A 22041-nucleotide genomic window follows, 5' to 3' on the forward strand; every position below is an offset into this window, starting at 1 on the left:
CAAAATTCATGATGTGGGGAAAAATTTGAAGCCAGCCAATGCCTCTACCTGGCTCCATCCTTATTTCAGACATGATATATCAGTATATCACGTTGTTAGCTGGCTTCTATCACGAAGTTGAAAACCAGACATCTCCCAGCCCTACTGTTAGCCTCTGCATAGCTCTATCCTTATTTCGGACATCGTGATATATCAGTACATCACTGTGTTTAGCTGGGAATATATAGCAATTTTGAAAAACAGATATTGTGCAGCCCTAATGAAAACCATTGATCATGAGCATAGTTTAAGCTACAGATAGGTAGCCGTGTTGGTCTGCCATAGTCAAAAAAAAAAAAAAATCCTTCCAGTAGCACCTTAAAGACCAACTAAGTTAGTTCTTGGTATGAGCTTTTGTGCGAGACACACGTGTATCTGAAGAAGTGTGCATGCACACGAAAGCTCATACCAAGAACTAACTTAGTTGGTCTTTAAGGTGCTACTGGAAGGAATAGTTTAAGCTGTTGATTATAGGTGCACCAATGCTGTTGGTTATGGGTTATCAATCTGACACAGCCATTCTATTCCACCCAGCTCTTCTTCCCCTCCCAACAGGCAGCATTCTGTGGCTACTAAGTGTTCTCCGTCCTCATTGGGCTGTTGTTGCTTTTTTAATTTTTAAAGTTAGTATTAATGCAAACCATAGGATCCCTTTATATCTGCTGATGCTACCATCTTGTGCATGGCTACATAAGTGGTGGTAGTCAGAAAATTCGACTGGAATTAGCGTCCAGGATAATGATACTCCAATCCAGTTACATTAGCCAGGTGGTGTTGTGTTTCGCTGTAGAGTGGGAAAGGCACTAAGTCCATAAGAAGAGCCTGCAGGAATGGGTCAGCTGCTTGGTCTCACAGTAGCCAGCCAGATAGATGCTTGCAGGGAAACTCGCAAATAGGATTCGAGCAGAAGTGTATTCTCCCCTTCCTTTGAATGTTTCAAGAGTTGTCATATATCTTCTCTCCATTGATTAATGAGGGCCATAGATTTGGATCAATATCAGTCTTTTAGCCATAGTAAGGGTGCAGAGAATCCATTTACATTGACAAGTTGTCAAATTCCATATAGTAGGTAAATACTTTAGAATATTATTATCCTGTGATAGTATACTATATTTATACAATATAGTGCTTTCTCCGCAAACTTCATAAGGATTAGATCAGGCTTCCTCAAACTTGGCCCTCCAGATGTTTTTTGCCTGCAACTCCCATGATCCCTAGGTAGGAGGACCAGTGGTCAGGGATGATGGGAATTGAAGTCTCAAAACATCTGGAGGGCTGAGTTTCAGGAAGCCTGGATTAGATGTTGCATATGTTTCAAAGAAACATTATCCTTATTTCATCTCTAACAGCATGTTGTCTTAGTTCCTTTCTGTACAAATGTTATGAAGTCCAATAAATTCTAAATCTTTTCTGTTGTATAAGATACAATTTAAAATCAATTGACAACTTTGCTACTGAAACTATAACGTTCACCCATATAGAAGCCTCCAATTCTTTATTTCATTTGTTTCTCCGAGTCTGCATATCAAATTGAATTGTTGATACCAAGCAGGGCTTTTTTTCAGGGAGAACTCGCCGGAACTCAGTTCTGGCACCTCTATGGTGGGTGCAAGTGCCATTCTAAGAGAAAGAGGGAGCTGTTCATGGTGAGTTCCTGCACCTCTTTTTCCATAAAAATAGCACTGATAACAAGTATCTATAAAAGATAGCCACTGGCTTTTTAGTCTCATAGGATTTAGCCAATTATTCTAATGTCTGTGGATGGCATATGAAACCTAGCTTTCAGTCGCCACGACAGTACCATATTTTTCGCCCTATAAGGCGCACTGGCCCATAGGGTGCACCTCGTTTTTTGGGGGAGAAATAAATAAAAAAAATTATTCCCCCCCCCAGCCGCCGAGCTTCCCCCGACCCCAGCACCCAGAACAGGCTGCTATCCGCAAGCCTTGCGGACATCTGCCCGAAAGGCTTGCGAGCCCGGTGGGAACTCCCGCCGGGCTCTCAAGGCTTGCAGATAGCTTCCTGAAGCCTGGAGAGCGAGAGGGGTCGTTCTCCAGGCTTCAGCGAAAGCCTGCATTCGCCCCATAGCACGCACACACATTTCCCCTTCATTTTTGGAGGGGAAAAGTGCGTCCTATAGGGCGAAAAATACGGTATGTCTCGGCGCGTTTATTTTTACACTATTACAACACAATTGAAGACAAGATGGGGGATTTAGCTGAAGATGGAATAAATGCTGTGCACAAAAAACAAGTTCTTTTAAAATAAAAAATCAAGTGAAAAAGTAGTCTAGGAGAAATGTGACTGCAGTTTCATTCTAGGAAAACTAAAAACCAATCCTCTTTTACTTAATTAGAGTGGGTAGTTTGCCAAAACCTGTTTTTATAAATTTGCGAACAACTTTGCATAGATAATTTAATCAGTTCTTTTTGCAATTTGTGTTATTTGGAGGGTTGCAACCAGCCATAGCAAACCAGGTTGTGCACAGAGCACAGTGGGGCTCAAGTTTAGGCATGAATAGGACAGTAGCATCCAGTGAACTTCATGGCTGAGTGGGGATTTGAACCCTGGTCTCACAGATCCTAGTCCTGCAGACACTAACCACTCACTGGGAAGAACCTTTTTCTTTCAGTTTGCAAAGTCACAACTTCTGTGATAGGTGGAGCTGCCAGTGAGGGGCATTGTCTCATTCTGTCCATTCATGCCCACATCATGTGATTCTTTTCAGTTCTAATGCTGCTATTTCTGTTAAGGAAAGCACTTCCCGGTAAATGGTGCAGGAGCACTCACACAGAGACTGTGAACTCATAACTGCTGCCTCCCATGTTGTCTTTGCTGTGTTAGCAGCAGCACAGTGACATCTCTGGGACACAAGCCAGGGCAGGGTGTATGGAGGCCCTGTCATCCAAGGGTCCAGCCGCCTCCATAATTTGGTGCTACTGCATTACCATCTGAATCTACATAATGGGTTGAATCCAGAGTTTCTTAACCGGCGTTCTCCTTGTGGAATAGGGCACTTGGGGTTTGGCAGCCCCTGAAGAAGGTTGGGGGGATGCTAGAATAGAGTCAGTGCAGAAGGCTAAAGGTAGCATAGCTGCCAGCCCTCCTCCCTGCCCCTCTTCTATCCCTACAATTGGATCCATCATAAATGAGCAGGTGGCAAGTTGGTATTTTAACTGCTTTTTATTGGAGTTGTGATAAACTACTGAATAGAGGAGGGTCAGGATAACCAAGTATTAAATGATTCTCATTCAGGAGTTGTTTTCAGCTTTTCTTTTTTTTAAAGAAATAGATAAAACTAGGCTTTTAAAATGGTCAATTGCTTAGCTGCTTGCAGCTAATAAAAAATATTCCTAGGTAGCCAAGCAAAGATATTTAGTAAACAGAATGTTGGTTTGCTTCATGCTGCTCAGTAACTGTTATTTAATGCTGCCCATTTGAGTACTCTTAAGTTGCATGAATAAATATTGGTGTGTGTAATGCCAGTTTGAGAGTCTCTCTCCTTTTTGTTTTGTCTTTATAAAGTAGTCATGAACAGATAGATTATACCTTGGGATATTTGTGTAGACAATAATCTTATCACTTACCCTACTATCCAAATTCATGTTTACTTTCAGTTTGATTATTGAGTGAATTGAGAGTAAGCCCGTGGTGTGGTCCATCTGACTTGCTACTAAAATCCCTTGGAATTGTGTATCGTTGTACAAATTGTAGGCTGTAATTCACAAACTGTTTCAAATCAGATGAGCTAATGCGGTTTAAATCCAGCTATTCTGATTTCACTGGTTTGTGTTCAACTGATAATATGGTGATTAGTACATTGAGGAAAGAATATCTGACCACCACTGGGGAGGCACGATTTTAAAATAGCCAGACATAGAATCATAGAATCATAGAATCATAGAGTTGGAAGAGACCACAAGGGCCATCGAGTCCAACCCCCTGCCAAGCAGGAACCGCCATCAGAGCACTCCTGACATATGGTTGTCAAGCCTCTGCTTAAAGACCTCCAAAGTAGGAGACTCCACCACACTCCTTGGCAGCAAATTCCACTGTCGAACATACTTGCAAATGTTCCAGGACATCTTTCCATTTGGTATTATAGCAAATATGTTACAGCTTTATATTAGTTACTGGTTAAATTAAGTGGACAATTGAATAAACATCTTTTCTCTTCCTCTGCAGGGTTTCTTGTGAGTCAGTATCAGCCTGCATCTGCAAAGAGCATCTCTTCTGAGCGACTGTGGCAGAACTTGGAATGTTGGTTTGTTTCTGCCTCTGATGGAGGAATAACCAGGTTTCTCATTCCTGCACTGAAAGACTTCACAGGAGATACAAAATGTCATCAAATCGGAGTCAGAACCCACATGGACTTAAACAAATTGGTCTTGACCAGATATGGGATGACCTTAGAGCTGGAATTCAGCAAGTTTATACAAGGCAAAGTATGGCAAAGTCCAGATATATGGAACTCTACACGTATCCTAACACATTTCTGAACAATCAACTACTAATCTTACTGTTGATGTAGAATTATTCTACATGGGCAACTTTAGTTGTTCACTTAGGATGATACAATTTAATTAGTTTTTTCCAATCAGGCCTTGAATGCCCAGGATCTCAGTATTTGGGTGGAGAGAGAGAAAGGATGTTTGACTTCACTTGAACCTCTGGTTTGTGTTTAGGTTCACTTTTTGCCCTAGGAACTTAAATGAGAGACTCGGAGGCTGTTTGGCAAAACCAGAGTCTTCGGCTCACTTTTGATATTCTGTAAAAAAAAGTTGTTAAATGACAAAAGTAGCAGGGTTATCCTCTTTGGGATAAATGCCCTCCTAAATTATTCTGTCCTTGCTATGCCATGTTGCTGCCGAGTTCATGTAGGTAGGAATGGTTGTTGCGAGATGACATTGAGAGATGACAATGCTCTGATGACAACTTTGTGAGTAAGCAATCCAAATATTTTACACCAGCTGCCTCCATTTTCACTTTTATGTAAGAAGGAATGGTGTTTACCAGAGAGCAAAAGCTCCATGCTTCACGGAGTTTTACAATCTAAATATAAAAAAAAACACCTTAAAATAAAATTTAATATTGAATTGAAATTCCCTATTTGTGTTGCAATATTATTACTAGAATTCCAAATAGTAACAAAGCTGATTAAAGATAAAAAGAAGTTGTCAAATACTTAAAGGATATTCATATTTGAAATCCGAACTTCTTTGTGCAGATATTGATGATTTTTATTATAAGCAGGCAAAATCTGTTGAAACTTAATTTGTATTTGACAGCCTGATTTTATGCATATTTACTCAGATGCAAGTTCCACTGAGTAAATAATGTGCATAGGACTTTGTCCTTAGAGGATTATCAGGTACATATTACTAATGTTCTATCTAGTTTGTAATTGGACAGTGTTAAATTTAGGATAATCGGCATCTTGAACCAGAGTTGGAGTTCCAATATGTGCTGCTTTTGGGCACAAATCAACATTTATAGGACTCCTTGGACTTTCTGACTTAGCTGCAGTCTACTTCGTTGCTACACTGCAGATAGATTACATGTTCTGTTGTTTTGAATCTATCCTTGTGATACTAGGATTGTTTTGTTTTTAAATCAGTCCTTGTGACATTAGCTGAGGCAGAACAGATGGCAGAAGACTGTAAACATCAGTTGCACAAGTAATTGATTTGGATATTTAATATAGAAAGTTTTATAAGAGCAGTATTCTGATAGATTACTTGGAAGTAAATTTTGGACATTCTATTTACATGGTTACACTAGAAGATAGGGAGAAGCTGACAGTCTTGGAGCAACTTACCAGCCATCATTTTCCAGTTTCTGTCTTAAGCATCTTAGCATTTAGATAGAAAATGCCTTGAGCAGCTTTTGTGTGAATGGTGCATGTAAAGTTATAATGGATTGGCTGATTTGCTTGCTACTTTTTATGCAGCTTCTAGGTGATTTCCTACATGCTTAATCTTTTTGTATTTTCCTTACTGGGTAGCTGGCTAACTGAAAACCACTTATCAGGTTATTTACATATTAATCCTTCAATCCGTGGTTTTGTTCACATGGCAGGCATGGCAAAAATTAGCTTAATGTTGGTTACAGTAGGAATGATTGTTGAGTAGAGTGGGATTGTTGTATAGCGATGATTTTGAACTACAGAATTAGTTCAGTGTGATCAAAGGGTCTTTTAGACTTTTTCACCTGTCCTCCATGCCAAATGACTATAGTCTGTTGTCAGAATTACAGCGTCTTTCCATAAGAGCGAATTAAATATTTGGGGGAAAGTATATTGAAACTTTCTCTGATCATCTGTTTCCATTTATATTTAAGCCCTTTGCCATAGTGGTGTGGGTAGGGTTTGGAAGAAACAAAGTCTATTTTTGAGTCCCAGCGACACCTTCCCCTGAATTAGGTCACGTCTCTTGAACATGCATTGGCTCTGGACTTACGTGGAGGAATGATGGTGGACTATGACGACTGCTGGTGCTCCCACAAATAGTTATGCAGTGATTTAAAAGTAATCATGGTATAAATCTTGGTTACCAAACTCCATTTTGAAATAAGGGAGGTCAGGGATCAACTTCATCACACCAGAGACAAGAAGTTTTCAGGGATGGAAGAACATCTTGAGTGAGGAACTTTCATTGGGCCCACACATGGCATAATTCAGGGCACCAGGTCAGCAAAACCACATTCTTTTGATTTTTTCAAGACTGGAATTAAGCACAACTTGGATTTTCTATCTGCCACTTGATTGGCACGCAGAAAGCAAACAGACTGCTGGAGGGTGAAAAAGTACTAATCAGCAGGCTAAGGAACAGACTCAAAGGCTTATTTTAGTTACTGGTGACTACAAAAGATGATAACAGATGAGAAATTGGTATAAAATCTTTATATTACCTGTGATTCTCTGGTTGGGGTGGTAATGATTGCAAAAGTGAAGCTGCAGCTAATCAGTGGGGAATGGAATGCTGGCTTGAAGAGACAGGCCCAAATTTCTAGAAGCAGAGACTGCCAAGGGGCAGATGAACGGCACCCAGTATGGCAAAGATACTGATGAATGCTTCATCGATTGTTGGTTTCATATGTTAGATGAACAGCTGATAGAACTCGAGAGATGTGCAGAATGGTAAATGCACTTCCAGCAGAGAAACAGCGGGTTAAAGAATTCACAGGACCTGTGGGAAAAGATCTTGACCTAGGCCTGCCTGAACTTGAGAAGACAAAGGCAAGGTGGGTAACAGCAGGCGTTGAAACTGAGTGAATACCCATAGAGCTCTCTGCAGGACTGAAGCAGACACAGAATGCTGTTGGGATGCTGGAAGAGATGAATGGAATCAGAGACACTAAGGAACAACGAGATTGCAGAGACAGAGCTGAGAGAGAGAGAGAGGGCCTTGTGGACAAGCTGAAGTGAAGAAGGGAAAGCCTCCAAACTCTTTGTGAATGAAAAAAATGGGTGTGTGTGTGACTTTTATTATCTAAGATGGAGAAGAATGGCCAACAGGAAATGGGGCTGGAATACATGGAATTGGGTTCAATTTAATGATGACTCAAGAAGTAAATAATTACGGACTATTATGTTGTTTAGATTTGTTGGAACCCGTGGAAGGAAATTCCTCCTATTGGATCAGAAAAGGATTATCTTTGATATTTAATAATAACAAGAAGAGCCTCCCTGGACTTTTTGGGTGGAAAAAGGAATGAATGATCTTGAGATGTCTGGGGCTGAAATTAGGAGAACACTGACTAGCAGAGTGAGAAACAGCTGGATATTATCTTGAAACACAGCTAGATGTTATTTTGGAGTGCGCGTTTTGAAAATTTTGAATCCTCTTTAAACTCAAAACTGACAGATGGAGAATCGGAAGTCCTTCTGATTTCTTTATAATTATTTTTCTTTTTCATTAACTCTATATGTTCCATGAAGGATGGATGATGAAAAGCCCTACGTGAGAGGCAGGGTATAGAGGATCTCCCACGGTGGGAGGCTGTGGGAAGAGGGGGGAAGCGCCCGGGGGGAGCTGGGAGGGCTTTACCTACCTTTGTGTGGATTAAGAGTAAAGATACAACCTTGATAGAGGGTTTTGTATTTTACTTTCTTCACACACACACACACACACACACACACAATGTAACCTGCCTCAGTAGAATCCTGGGAACTGTGGTTTTTTAAGGGTGCTGGGAACTGTAGTTCTGGCAGATGTAAACTGCAGTTTCCAAAATTCTTTGGGGAAAGCCATGTGCTTTAAATATGTTGTAAATGTATTGTATGACTAGGACCCTATATCCAAAGAGGACATATAATGTTCTCTTAATTGAGAGTAAAAATGGCATTGGCTGTTACAGCTAGTTCTTTCCCCCACCTTCAGCAATGTTGTTTTGCTGTCCCATGTTTTACTTTCCTTGGGTTTTCTGTTAGTTCTGTTGGCTTCTATTTAGGTAAATGTATTCACTGACTCTTCTCAGTACATGTAAATTTATTGTTTCTTCTAAGATAAATTAAAGTTGGTCAACAAAGCTGAGACTGTGTTCAAATCCATAGTATGTAGAGAACTGTCTTTGTGATTCGGAACTGGAAGGTAACTTATCATTGCTGTAGTTAAAAGCAAAAGTAATTATCCTCAACGGATGTTCATTTTATTTCCTTCTCCAAAAAAGAAGGTAAGGCAGGTTTTCCATACATCCTATTTCCATAGCTCTCTTGCTGTTAGAAAACATGCCCCAACCAACCAATCTAAGTCTGCCATACTGAAACCTTCTAAAAGTATGCCGTTGTATGAATCGGAACATCCACCTCTGCCCTGAACCTACTTCAGCTCTTCTGTAATATAGGGATAGTGCTGACTTACCTTTATATATGACTATTTTCAAGATTTAAAAGATAACGTAGTTGAACCATTTTGAATATTTAAAAGTATTAATTTCACACTCGTTTGTTAATTGATTATAGCATGTAGTCTACACTGCATATTCCTTAACTATTCTACCAGTCATGTTTATAACTACTGTACTAGTGTCCATCAGTCTAATCAAGCACGAGGGGCTGGTGTGCCGACTTCTAAGTCTAAAAAAGGCCAAACACCTGGAGGAGCTCAGTTTGTTGGCTTGGAACTGTACAAGCGGCTTAAAGAATTTCTGAAGAATTACTTGACAAATCTTCTGAAGGTAAGACAGTAATTGTATCAGCTCAAAAGCTAAGGATTTAAGGTAGTGCACAAGTTGCCTTTAAACTTCTGTGGAGCATTTTGCTGTCACTTTTAAAATACATGTACAGTGGACACTCGGGTTGCAAACATGATCCATGCGGGAAGCACGTTCTTAACCCGCAGCGCCGTGTGTGCGCATGTGTGGGTTGCAATTCGGCGCTTCTGCACATGCGCAAAGCGCTGAAACCTGGAACTAACCAGTTCTGGTACACCAGTTTCCTTGGGTTTCTGCATCATACTGTGGCCCTTTTGGATGTAATATTGAGCCATACTTTAGCACTACAAACACTGGCAGCTGGAAGTGTAGACCTTGTACACTTCACTCTTAGATGTGACCACGAGGAAGATAAGCTGCAATAATAATAATAATAATAATAATAATAATAATAATAATAATAATAATAAAATAATAATAATATTTTATTTGTATCCTGCCCTCCCCAGCCGAGGCTGCGCTCAGAACAGCTAACACCATAAAAACAACACAATATGCATAAAAACAGACATCAATTAATTAAAATACATCTTAAAAGTAATTCAGACAAGTTAAAATCTGGGCAGGTGGCAATTATCAGGTTGGAATTGAGAGTGGTTAATACGTGCTAGGACCAACTGTTTCCACTGATCATAAAAGGACCTGTGAACGGGTTGGGGGCCTCCTTTGGGCTTGTTTTATACAAAGGAAAGTAAGTCAAACTGCATCCTAGCTCCGTCTTGCAGGCCCTGCAGAAAGATGTCAAATCCCACAGGGCCCTGGTCTCTTGTGGGAGAGTGTTCCACCAGGCTGGGGCCACGGCTGAAAAGGCCCTGGCTCTAGTCGAGGCCAGTCTAATTTCCCTGGGGCCCGGGATCTTCAAGGTGGTGTTGTTAGCAGACCGTAAGGTCCTCTGTGGGGCATACCAGAAGAAGGCTTTTGCTTCCTTCTTAGCTTATTCAGAGTTCCCCCAATTTGGATGTAATGAGAAACTCTCAATTGGTTTTAAGAGCAGGTGCCTTGTTCTGCTACTGCTTGGGCCCATAACAATCATGGATTGGCATAACACCTGCTCTGGGCCTGCCAGTTTCTGGAATCTCAGATTCTGAATTACAGTGCTTAGCGCCTCTCATTAGTTCATAGACTGCTCTGAAACATAGTATTCAGCAATAGGATTAAATAGGTGCAGGTTGATCCCACCAAACATTTTTTCAAATGCTTGTCTGTTCTTCACAGACCTGTTCCCAGCAAGCTTTTGTCATTCCAGTTGGAATAGAAATAAAGAGGCACTTTCCTAAAGATGATTTAAATTGAACTATGGTTGTCCTGCTCAGGTACAGAAGTATTAAGATGTCTGTTGTCTCTCATAAAATTGGTGCTACCTTTCTGCCCAGTGGTTGCATTCCCAGTGTCAATTTGGAGTAAGCTCTCTGGGGTTAAAAGAAATGCTTAACACAGGGAGTGGGGCTTAAATACATAAATAATATGGCAACAGTTGCAAAAAGATCTCTGGCTATCTGAGATGATGGAGAGCTGTAACCAGTTTTCCAAAATGATGAAAACTGAAGAAATTCTATAAGCCTATGACTTTGCAGGAAGCAAAGATGGACATGGTCTCATGCCTTAGAAAACGTGTCTCCTTGGGATCCAAATCACTGTGAGAAGCAATCAAGGATTGCTAAGGCTCCCGCTGTACTCTGACCTCGGGCATATCACAGACATCCTGCTTGTGTCTGGCATTACCCCCCCACCCCCAATTTCTCTTTCAGGATGGTGAAGACTTGATGGATGAAAGTGTGTTGAAATTCTACACTCAACAGTGGGAGGATTATAGGTTTTCAAGCAAAGTGCTGAATGGGATTTGTGCCTACCTCAATCGACACTGGGTTCGTCGTGAGTGCGATGAAGGCCGCAAGGGAATATATGAAATCTATTCAGTAAGTATTCCTAGAAGGTGGTAACTTTCAATGGAAAAGTATTTGTGGGGTGTCTTGTTTGTTTTTAAATGGGTAGACACAAGAGCTTTGTGTAGCTTTGTTTCTACTGCGGCATCACATAATGTTCATAGCAAGTTTTTTTTATTATGAATGCTCTACCGCTATGAAACATGATCCATTAGCCTGTGGCAATCCACGAGTTTTTGGACTCATCCCTGATCATTGGCCATTCTGGCTTGGACTGATAGGGCTGGAGTTCAGCAACTCCTGGAGGGTCACACTTCTGCTATAAAATAGAACATGCACTACTGGCGTGAGACGGGCACATATGTTCCTTGTCTTCTGGATCTCTCAATGGCTGCATTTGAACATCATCGGGACCTGCTGTTGAATATCTGGGTAATTTGCAGAGTTTCTGAATCTTGGCCATTCACTGATATGTGACAGTAAAAGAGTCTTGTACTCTCTCAAAGAATAATAAATGCATTGTGGCATAAGTTTTGTGCATGAAGTGCCTCCGAAATTCGGCTGGAGAAACAGAAAGCTTAAGGGAAAGACCACAATTGGTTTTTTCTGTGAAAGTGTAATTCACTGAAAACAATTTCCTGGACATTTTAGTAAGCATACATAGGATTGTACTACAAACTTATGCTCATTCCCTTTTCCTTCTCCTGCAGTTCACTATTTTGCACCTGATTGTAGGTGATAGAACATTGGGTTCTAATTAAAAACAAAGAAACCCCACATTCCAGCAAGCCTGCAGTCTGTCCAGTCTTGCCCTAAGGCAGAGATGATGCTCAGTAAGTCCACTTAGCAGGCAGCCTCCATGCAGTTTTACAGGGCTTGGGAATCCCTTCAAAGACAATGTTCATTAGAAAATGTTTGTTGAAAGAAGAAAGTTCTGAAAAGCACAATGTGTTTGTGCTGTAGACCACAAACATCTATTTTCTTCTGTTAAATCCTAGCTTGCCCTTGTCACCTGGAGGGACTGTTTGTTCAGGCCATTAAATAAGCAGGTATGTATTTGCAGTGATTCCTGTATTTTCTTATAAGGTTTGCCTTAATTATTTATAGGACTAATGAATTATTTATAGGACTGATTTTATAAATATATATCCATATTCTTTAAGTTATAACCTGTCAAATAAGTCAGTATCCTGCCCAGAAAAGACATACTGTATTTTTCACTCTGTAAGACGCACTTTTACCCTCCTAAAAAGTAAGGGGAAATACATGTGCGTCTTATGGAGCGAATGCAGGCTGCGAGGCCATCCCAGAAGCCAGAACAGTGAGAGGGAGGGCTGTGCAGCACTCCGTCTCGCTGTTCTAGCTTCTGCCTTAGCGGCGCGAAGCCTCCGCAGGGCAGCGGGGAGCCTTCATCCCGCTCCCCTGTGGAGGTTTCGCAGGCTATCCCAGAAGCCAGAACAGCAAGAGGGAGCGCTGCACAGCTTTCATTTAAATCTTTAATAAATTTTAAAAAAATGGTCTGCTGAAAAGTAGTTTATCATTATGCATATAGTTAATAGCTGCCTTAAAAAATAGTTAATCACATTTGATTGTACATAAGTATTCTGTGTTATTAATAGCATACAGTACAGTGGTACCTCGGGTTACATACGCTTCAGGTTACAGACTCCGCTAACGCAGAAATAGTGCTTCAGGTTAAGAACTTTGCTTCAGGATGAGAACAGAAATCGTGCTGCGGCAGCAGCAGGAGGAGGAGCCCCATTAGCTAAAGTGGTGCTTCAGGTTAAGAACAGTTTCATGTTAAGTACGGACCTCTGGAACGAATTAAGTACTTAACTGGAGGTACCACTGTAATGTTATATAAGTTCATAGTTCTAACTATAATGTTTTAAAAACAAAACAAATATGTTTTAAAACCAGAGGCATCTTGATAGCTCCTGATACTTTGGAAATGCATTTTTAATCATTTTACTTTTCAGTCCTTATATCCCTATAGGAAGCTGTAAGAATGAAAGGGCTGAAAGGGGTCAACCTGGGAAGGGGGCATTGCCATGGAACTGGTCTCCCCTAAGCTGCACCACTGTTCTCAGGGGAGTAGAGGTTGGTGTAGAGGGGGGAGCCCCAGATTTACCCCACTGCTGTGCTTGCACCACACTGGACCTTCCCCATCTCCCAGTAAGCCCCGCAAGCATGGCTGATGGGAGGCCAGTGTTTGGTGATGTCCTTTCCCAGCAGCCACTTGAGTCATGTGCCATGAGGCAGAATGCTTCTGAAGACTGGATAGTTACACATGATTCAAGAGAGCTAAACATGCTCCAGAGGAAAACAATTAAGATGAAAATAATTAATATTCACCTTTGATTTTGAACTATAAGGATTTTTTGGGTGACCCTAAGCTTTCAAATGTACGCATTGGTGCTTTGTGTAATTGGTTTAAATAACTAGTTTGTCTTCACTTTATTTCCTTTTTTAAGGTAACAAATGCTGTGCTGAAGCTGATTGAAAAGGAAAGAAATGGTGAAACAATCAATACAAGACTGATCAGTGGAGTTGTGCAGTCTTATGGTAAAATATTTTTTATTGCTAACTTCTCCATGCCAGACCTGTACAACTCCCAACTTTTTGCAACCCTGTGGACGAATTTGAAATCTCCCTTATTTGCGGTCCTTTTCCCACCCCATGGCTGGTGTTAGAGGTGTGTTGTAGAGTTAGCAGAATATCAGCTGCTTCAGCTGCTTCAGCCAATCAGTTAAGTTGCATAGCCTCCTGTTTAAGACTTCGTTGCAACAACAAACTGTATGACACAATCTGGGTCTAATGCCTGCTTCGTCATGAAGTTCAATATACCTGCCTACTCTCCGTGTGTAAATAGCTGGGAGAGTGAAAGCTTTATATGTTGCTTATATTGAATGCCCTTTTTATAATACGAAAGAACGAAAATGTTTATTTGGCTTTACGCCCATCATAAAGCACAACACAACAAAACAAATCAAATAAAACAAAACAGTGGACTTGTACAAGCCACTATTAATATAACACAATTCACAGCTCACAAGGACAGATATTAGCAATTCAAAAGAAAAATTTAAGATTAAGATTTAGGCACTACGCTAAAATCAATATCTGATGTCAATATAGAAAATTCTTATAACTATCAATAATCGGCCCTTTTTATAATGCCCTTAGAAACAATTACATCCACCCATTGTTAAGATGGCAGAAGGGAAGAACATCTCTTACAAAGACCTGTTTTTTGTTGTCTGATATAGAGAGGTATATATCCTTTAGAACATCCAGATTTCTTGCCAAGACTTTACAGATTCGTGTAATAAAACTTAGGATGGGAAATGATTTTTTGTGTAAAAGTCAGGGAGTAGAAATGTAAACCACTATTGTTAGCTGTATTCTTCGTATTTTTATGTGTGTAATGGCTGCTTGCTAAACACAGTACAGTGGTACCTTGGTTTAAGAACACCTTAGTTTAAGAACAACTTGGATTAAGAACGCAGCAAACCCAGAAGAAGGTGTTTTGGTTTGTGAACTTTGCCTTGGAAGCAGAACATGTTTTGCCTCCTGTTGAGTGTGTTCCATTTGTAAATTGAGTCCCCCGCTGCTATGGGAACGCATGCCATGGTTTAAGAACGGACTTCCGGAACAGATTAAGTTCGTAAACCAAGGCACCACTGTAAATCACACAATGATCGATCGAAGAGTATAAACAGCAGGGGAGAGAGGTAGGAATAGAGCAATAGAGAATTGAAGACTGAAGGAAGAGAAAGTCTGCAATCCTAACCCCACTAAGCACTGAATTCAGTAGTACATCTGAGTAGATGTGGCTAGGATTGTGCTGAAAGAAGGAATTGGAGCAAAAGTTATGCACTTCTGTGCTAAGCCTTGTGGACACCTTCAACCATGATGTGGAAGACAGAGCTCGCTTCAGATGTAGAAGCAAGAGACTTGAGCACTATAAAGGTATGTGGCAGTGAAAAGCCTTTTCAGGAAGCCACTTTTGCCTAATAAACAATGTTCTTTTGGGGGAAAACATGTTGTGATGCAGCTGCCACAAATGAAAACTACTTTGTCTAAATGTTTCCTTTAAGGCTGCTGTCCTAGGCGCTCCTATCTATGAGTAAATCTTTTTAATCTTGGTTGGGATTTTGCTCCAAGTCACAGATAGGGAACTTCAGTCTGTGGATCAAATGTAGCACTACAGGCTTCTGCAGTTTGAAGGAGAAGTATGGGGGTTGAGGGTTGGTAGGAGCTCACCTTACTCTGAGTTTTCAGACACTCCCTCTGCATTTCTTCTTCAAACCCTTGTGGGGGTTTAAACAGAAGCACAAGGGGGCATTTGAAAGCCTTGTGGTTTGCTTTGAAGTCCCAGTGTTGGGGGCTAGAAAGAGAAGCATCCCCTGACATCACTGTGTCAGGAGCTGGCAAGACGAAGATGTGGCTTCGTGGCCAGAAAAGGTTCACAATCCATGTTCTTGGGCTGCAGTTACTGAAATAATAGTTTTGTCTGCAGTTCCAACAGCTTGAATTTAAAAGAGAAAATATTTACCATTTTGAACTTTTAAAAACCACCTCTGCAAACAAAACAAAATTATTAGAATTTATAGCCATGGCGATATGCTATGCTGTGAGACTGGCTTGAACTGCAGAAGTGTGCAGTTTTGTAATTTTATGTGCAGGTTCTTCATCTCACTTTCAGCATTCTTAGATAAAGTTGATGGAATCTTTCTGAATGGATTGATAATTTTGCAGTTCATTAGGCATAGGTACAAACTATTCAGCAGAATAACTGTATGATTTATTTATTTGCTTTGTCCCTATGTTTCTAGTGGAGCTAGGTCTGAATGAAGATGATACTTTTGCTAAGGGCCCTACACTGACAGTGTATAAGGAGTCCTTTGAGTCTCAGTTTCTTGCTGACACAGAGAGGTTCTACACAAGAGAGAGCACTGAATTTTTGCAACAGAATCCAGTTACAGAATACATGAAAAAAGTAAGTGCACTTGCAGTACTTGCTGCCTAGATCTTGAAACTGCTTATGGAATTAGAAGTAATAGGATTGTTTTTGCATGGTAGAGGTTCGAGGGGTTACTTAGTTCTAGTCAAGCTGAATCCCTCATCTTCTTTTCATAATTCCTGTAGTTTAGGTTTTGTTTGTATAAAATTCCTCCTCTCCGTTTGTCAGCTGGTCTAACGTTAATATAGAATGTTTATATTCTAAGATGGGGGTGCTTTCCAGTTGGGCGCTACAACCACCTCCGAATCTTGCCTGATCCTGCCCAGCTCAGCCATGGGGAGCTTTCTGCCTGTCTGTTGTCAGGCGGAATGGCAAGCACTCTGCAGGTGGCAAGATGCCAGTGGATGCCAGAAGGCCTGCCTGATCCAACCTACGCCACCCCCCAAAAAAGAAAGTCGATACAAAGGGGGGTTGGATTGCTTTGTTAGCCATCTTTCTACTAAAACCTTTCTTTAAAAAAGAGCATCCTTCTGCTATTTTTCCGGCACTCTGACAAGAATGGTGCCCAGCAGCTCACAGGCTCCTCTCTTGAGTTCTCACTTCAACCACAGATTGGAGAAGATAAGAAATAACAGGAGCCACCGCTGCTGTTCTTACCTTATCCATTTCCCACTACAAATGCAATAAATCTCTGCCTCTTCGCGCTGCCCATTTTGCACATGTCAGAGGGCTTCAGGAAAAGGAAAGTGGTTTGTGGTAGAGGCTGACTGTCAGCCACGCCAGTACTGGCATAACCCCTGATGATCCAAATAAGTGTATGGAGGTGACACATAACTCAGCAGCACAGTTTGTGCTTTGTGGATTCTTAGGTTATCGGGTTCCCCAGCCATTATTTCATACCCAGACCCACCTGTTTTCTATTTATTCCTTTTTATATGCCACCTTGGGGTTCTTTTGGGATGAAGGGCAGCTTAGAAATATAATCAATAACAGCAATAATAATTCCTGAGATTTGTTGAAAACTGATTCCATTTCAACAGTATTGAGCTAGATAGATAAGTGATCTGAGTCTAAGGTAGGTCCATATACGTGCCACTGGGAAAGGGTTTGAAAACTTGTTCTTAATATGCTTCTTCAAATATGAATTCATAACATTTCATCATAGAAATAGCAGCAAAACCACTTGCGTCTTCTTGCGACTTGGACGTTAGGACCATTTCAGACTTTGCTTATTTGCAGGCCGAAGCCCGCCTCCTGGAGGAGCAGAGGAGGGTCCAGGTGTATCTCCACGAGAGCACGCAAGATGAGCTGGCTCGGAAATGTGAACAAGTACTGATTGAAAAACACTTGGAGATATTTCATACAGAATTTCAGAACCTGTTGGATGCTGACAAAAATGAAGGTTAGCATTCTCAAGCTTGACTTCTAGACATTTATGAGTAATGTGAAGAATGTGATAGACCTTTGCCCAGGGTGGCTTCCTCTACTTAAAATGTACATAAAATTGGGTGTGTGGGAGAAGAACAAATTTAAAAACACTTGATTTGTAATTTTTCAAAGAATTACAATTCATAGGAGTGTAATTTTGCCATATGAAAAATCTACTTTCAATTTCTGTGATTAATAGCTTTTAAAATTAAATGACAAGGATTTTAAGGTGACCATCACTTGCATTAGTAGACAAATTGTCAGATGCTAAGCATAGGAAAATGGGTTAAAATATGCAAATTTTGTTGTTGTTGTTGTTTAGTCATTTAGTCGTGTCCGACTCTTCGTGACACGACTTCCTGGAGCAGGAACCAGCAAGCCACTCCAGTATCCCTGCCAAGAAAACTCCATGGACAAAGACAACAGGCATATAAAAATATGCAAATAGGGGAATTTTTGTGTGTGTGGTATAGAACATTAGTTTCATGGGTCTGATTGAAAACTTCAGTATTCGTTAGACATAATGGACTTTCCAGGCTGTTTAAAAGCCATTATAATAAAAATGTTTACCTAAAAGTGTTATTTATAGCTTGGCCTGAAAGAATGGTCAAGACACTTTCTATAGGATGGGTTTTAGGTCTCCTGCTATGTCACCAGATGTCAGTGATGGTGGGTGGAAAAGTTTCTGATGCAGAATTCTTCAGCAGAATTTTTTGCAGTTGTTCAAAACCACATTTTTCCCCATAAAATTAATCAGTGAGTAGATATAGTTTAGGGTAACAAATTTAAAACAGATGCCATGTTCATTTTACATTAATTTATTTATATTTCAGGTTTTTCCCATAGCCAAAATTAGTTGAACTGAAATATGTGTTTAGGATAAAATTCAGTAAATGCACTTAGTGTATTGTATATTTTCATGCAAAGAATAAAAAAACTTCTTTTTATTTGACTATTTCTGAAAATTTTTAGACATGACAGAATAATTTAAATTTTCAAGATGAAAATTAAGGCACTGTAAACCACTGTAAACCACTGTGACAGCAGCCACGAAATTAAAAGACGCCTGCTCCTTGGGAGAAAGGCGATGGCAAACCTAGACAGCATCTTAAAAAGCAGAGACATCACCTTGCCAACAAAGGTCCGTATAGTTAAAGCCATAGTTTTCCCAGTAGTGATGTATGGAAGTGAGAGCTGGACCATCAAGAAGGCTGATCGCCAAAGAATTGATGCTTTTGAATTATGGTGCTGGAGGAGACTCCTGAGAGTCCCATGGACTGCAAGAAGATCAAACACATCCATTCTTACGGAAATTAGCCCTGAGTGCTCACTGGAAGGAAAGATCGTGAAGCTGAGGCTCCAATACTTTGGCCACCTCATGAGAAGAGAAGACTCCCTGGAAAAGACCCTGATGTTGGGAAAGATGGAGGGCACAAGGAGAAGGGGACGACAGAGGACAAGATGGTTGGACAGTGTTCTCGAAGCTACAAACATGAGTCTGACCAAACTGCGGGAGGCAGTGGAAGACAGGAGTGCCTGGCGTGCTCTGGTCCAGGGGGTCACGAAGAGGCGGACACGACTAAACAACTAAACAACAACAAAACCATTAACATGTTTTTCATACTAAAAACTAACGCACAATAAAGTTTGTTTCTGAGGGATAGTCACCTGAAAAGTTTGTTATGTTTGATTTTAGATTTGAATGGTATTGTATATTTTGTAGTCGCCTAGATTGACTTGTGTTATATCCATTCATTATACTGCAAATAAATTTTATGAAACCAATGCGTATTACCTCTAAAAGCTTTCCACACAACTTCACTGGTTTTGAGCAATTTAAAACTGAGTCCACTGTGTGCGGAGCAGTACTGAGCCTTATTCAGTAACCAAGTATTGTCCTATTTTTGTAGAACATCAAGCAAGTGTAAACATGTAATAGTTACCCATAAAAGGATGAATAAATTTAATGTGGGCTTATAGAATTTAGTCATTTGCCTTGTAACAGTGGTGGTTTGATTTTTAAAAACTACAAAGTTTATATCCCTCAAAATCAACTTTTTCCTTAAAATGTTTTTTGATTGCTAGCTCTAGATCTCCTGAAGGATTTGGTTGACAGACATTTCTTTCACTTACCTGCCCAGTTATAGGTGCCTTAAATTTATCAGGATTCCGCGATTGAGAGGGGAACCCTTAACTTCAGTGAAGCTGTTCTGTGGAGCACCACTCGTGTCATTCATCATCAAGTTAAAACTCAGTGTCATATTTTGTCCTGCTTATTCATGATTTTGGATAACATTGACAATATTAAATTTAAGCGTTAAGGTTTTAAAGTTGTCCTGCTCTGGTTTAGATGGTTCTGATATGTTTGCAAATGTATTTCTCGTTTCCTGAGCAGTTCTCAGATGCAGAACTGACGTTCATACAACTGAAAGGATCTGTTTCCTCTTTTCCAGACTTGGGGCGAATGTACAGCCTTGTGTCTCGAATCCAAGATGGCCTTGGGGAGCTGAAAAGACTCTTGGAAACACACATCCACAGCCAGGGTCTCTCTGCCATTGAAAAGTGTGGAGAAGCTGCTCTTAATGCAAGTATTTCTTCCAAAGGAACTTCGATATCTTGAATCTGGGCACATTGCCCCAGATTCACCATAGGTTTGATAAGGAGTTGAAAGAGGAAGAGATAGACCAACTGCAGTGTAAGAATTACTAGACTTTTCCTGCAGGGTCAGGAATATCTACAGGGACTTCAAACTTTGCTGATTCAGGACTGGGTCTGTAATAGGCGGTGACAGTATATGCAAGCAGGGAGTTACGGCTGGGGTGGGTGGGTGCCCCGTGACCTCTCAAGCTGTAGCCTCGTGCTGTGATACAAACTGAGCTAAAGAGAAATGATGGCTTCAAAATATGGCTTTAAAAAGCTTGAATGCATCTCTGCCGGATAATAGACTGGTGCTCTCACTTCATCTAACCTTGGGTATTTTTTCTTGATAAGAAAGGGGGTCATTGTATGTGAGATCCTGAGCCACTTGGCCAGTGAACTTGCCCTAAGTAGACAAGTGACTTGTTGAAGATATCCTGGTCTCTCGTGGCTACGAGCATCTTATTTTCAATTACTGCTTTAGTCGCGGACGTAGAGCTTCCTGAATTCTGCCTCAACTCTTGTGAAGTTTTTGTGAAGTTTTTTGTCAGTCAGGAGGACTACTCATTATTTGATTCACATTTTACAATCATATTTGATATTATAGGGTCCAGGGGTGTTAAGCTTTCTCCAAGGTGAGCTTGCATTGTGGTGAAGCAATTAAAGGATTTTCTGTCGGAAGAAATGATGAGGAGTTCAGTGTAGTATGTTTTTCTGAAACTTAACGCCCAGTCAAGTTCTGCTTTTGAAATGTCTTTATTGTTCGTTGGTTGTTTAAGTGCTGAAAATGTTGCCCTAAAATCTGTAGCTGTGAGAGAATTCTGAAATAGGGCAATTTTGTCATTGCCCTCTCTAATCTCTAGGATCCCAAAATGTATGTACAGACCGTGTTGGATGTCCATAAGAAATACAATGCACTGGTCATGTCTGCTTTCAACAATGATGCTGGCTTTGTGGCTGCTCTGGACAAGGTAAATGGACTTAAACTTTGTAGTTGTCCTTGATAATTACTCATTTTGAGGATGTCTGCAAGTTTAACTTCTTTGTGTGTATCACAGGCTTGTGGTCGATTTATAAATAACAACGCAGTAACAAAAATGGCCCAGTCATCCAGTAAATCCCCAGAGCTGTTGGCACGGTATTGTGACTCTCTGCTAAAGAAAAGGTATGTGTTCCATGGGGAACTCTGTGACTTCTGCAAGTCAGTAGTACACTAGAGTTGTTCACACACCATTCATGAAATGAAATGCCATTCTAACTGTTGATCAAGGAGTCTTGTGCACACTTCTAATCTTTACCTGTAGCTGGGAAACTTGTTTGTAGGTTTCAGTCTGGTTATTCCTACATCTTAACCTCCTTTGATCCCTTACACACAGAAAAATTCTGTCAGAAATGCTCAGCTACATTAGCTTTCTGGGGCCCCTCTTTGACTCAGGATTTTCCACAGGGAGAGACTGAAACTGTGTACTCTTTAATGAGGATGCAGTCTTCCAGGATTAAAAAAAATCTTGCGCTAAAATATCTGCAGGATTTCCTGGTTCATTCATTCATGACTCACAGCAGTATAAGAGGGTAGGTAAGGGAGCAGCAGTTCAGTGAGAGATCAGTGTCCAGTTTGTCTGGGGGAGACTAACATTCCTGTTGGTACAATGCTTGGGAACGGTTAGATCAGGGTCAGCAAACTTTTTCAGCAGGGGGCCAGTCCACTCTCCCTCAGACCTTGGGGGGGCAGACTATATTTAGGGGGGGGGAATGAATGAATTCCTATGCCCCACAAATAACCCAGAGATACATTTTAAATAAAAGCACACATTCTACTCATGTAAAAACACGCTGATTCCCAGCCCGTCCGTGGGCCAGATTTAGAAGGTGATT

At 40.7% G+C, this 22041-nt stretch overlaps 1 protein-coding gene and 1 long non-coding RNA gene across 4 annotated transcripts in view; both read left to right on the plus strand.

Annotated features, from left to right (window-relative positions):
- The window catches only part of LOC310690225, a 121304-nt gene that overhangs the window by 17224 nt on the left and 82039 nt on the right, over positions 1-22041 (plus strand). The window lies entirely within an intron of this gene.
- Positions 1-22041, plus strand: part of CUL1 (cullin 1) — a 45885-nt gene that overhangs the window by 10896 nt on the left and 12948 nt on the right. For 2 of the 3 annotated variants that reach the window (XM_083468782.1, XM_083468783.1), the window contains exons 2-11: positions 4225-4518; positions 9042-9216; positions 11001-11168; positions 12134-12184; positions 13610-13700; positions 15974-16137; positions 17341-17503; positions 19983-20113; positions 21030-21137; positions 21225-21331. In XM_083468782.1, the coding sequence (XP_083324908.1) occupies positions 4379-4518; positions 9042-9216; positions 11001-11168; positions 12134-12184; positions 13610-13700; positions 15974-16137; positions 17341-17503; positions 19983-20113; positions 21030-21137; positions 21225-21331 (1298 nt within the window). In that variant the 5' untranslated portion in view covers positions 4225-4378. Of the gene's footprint in view, positions 1-1604; positions 1686-4224; positions 4519-9041; positions 9217-11000; positions 11169-12133; positions 12185-13609; positions 13701-15973; positions 16138-17340; positions 17504-19982; positions 20114-21029; positions 21138-21224; positions 21332-22041 lie in introns of all 3 variants that reach the window. The other variant, XM_083468784.1, reaches the window with a different exon arrangement.

The sequence above is a fragment of the Podarcis liolepis genome (assembly GCF_965112155.1).
Source record: "Podarcis liolepis genome assembly, chromosome: 12".
NCBI lineage: Eukaryota > Metazoa > Chordata > Lepidosauria > Squamata > Lacertidae > Podarcis > Podarcis liolepis.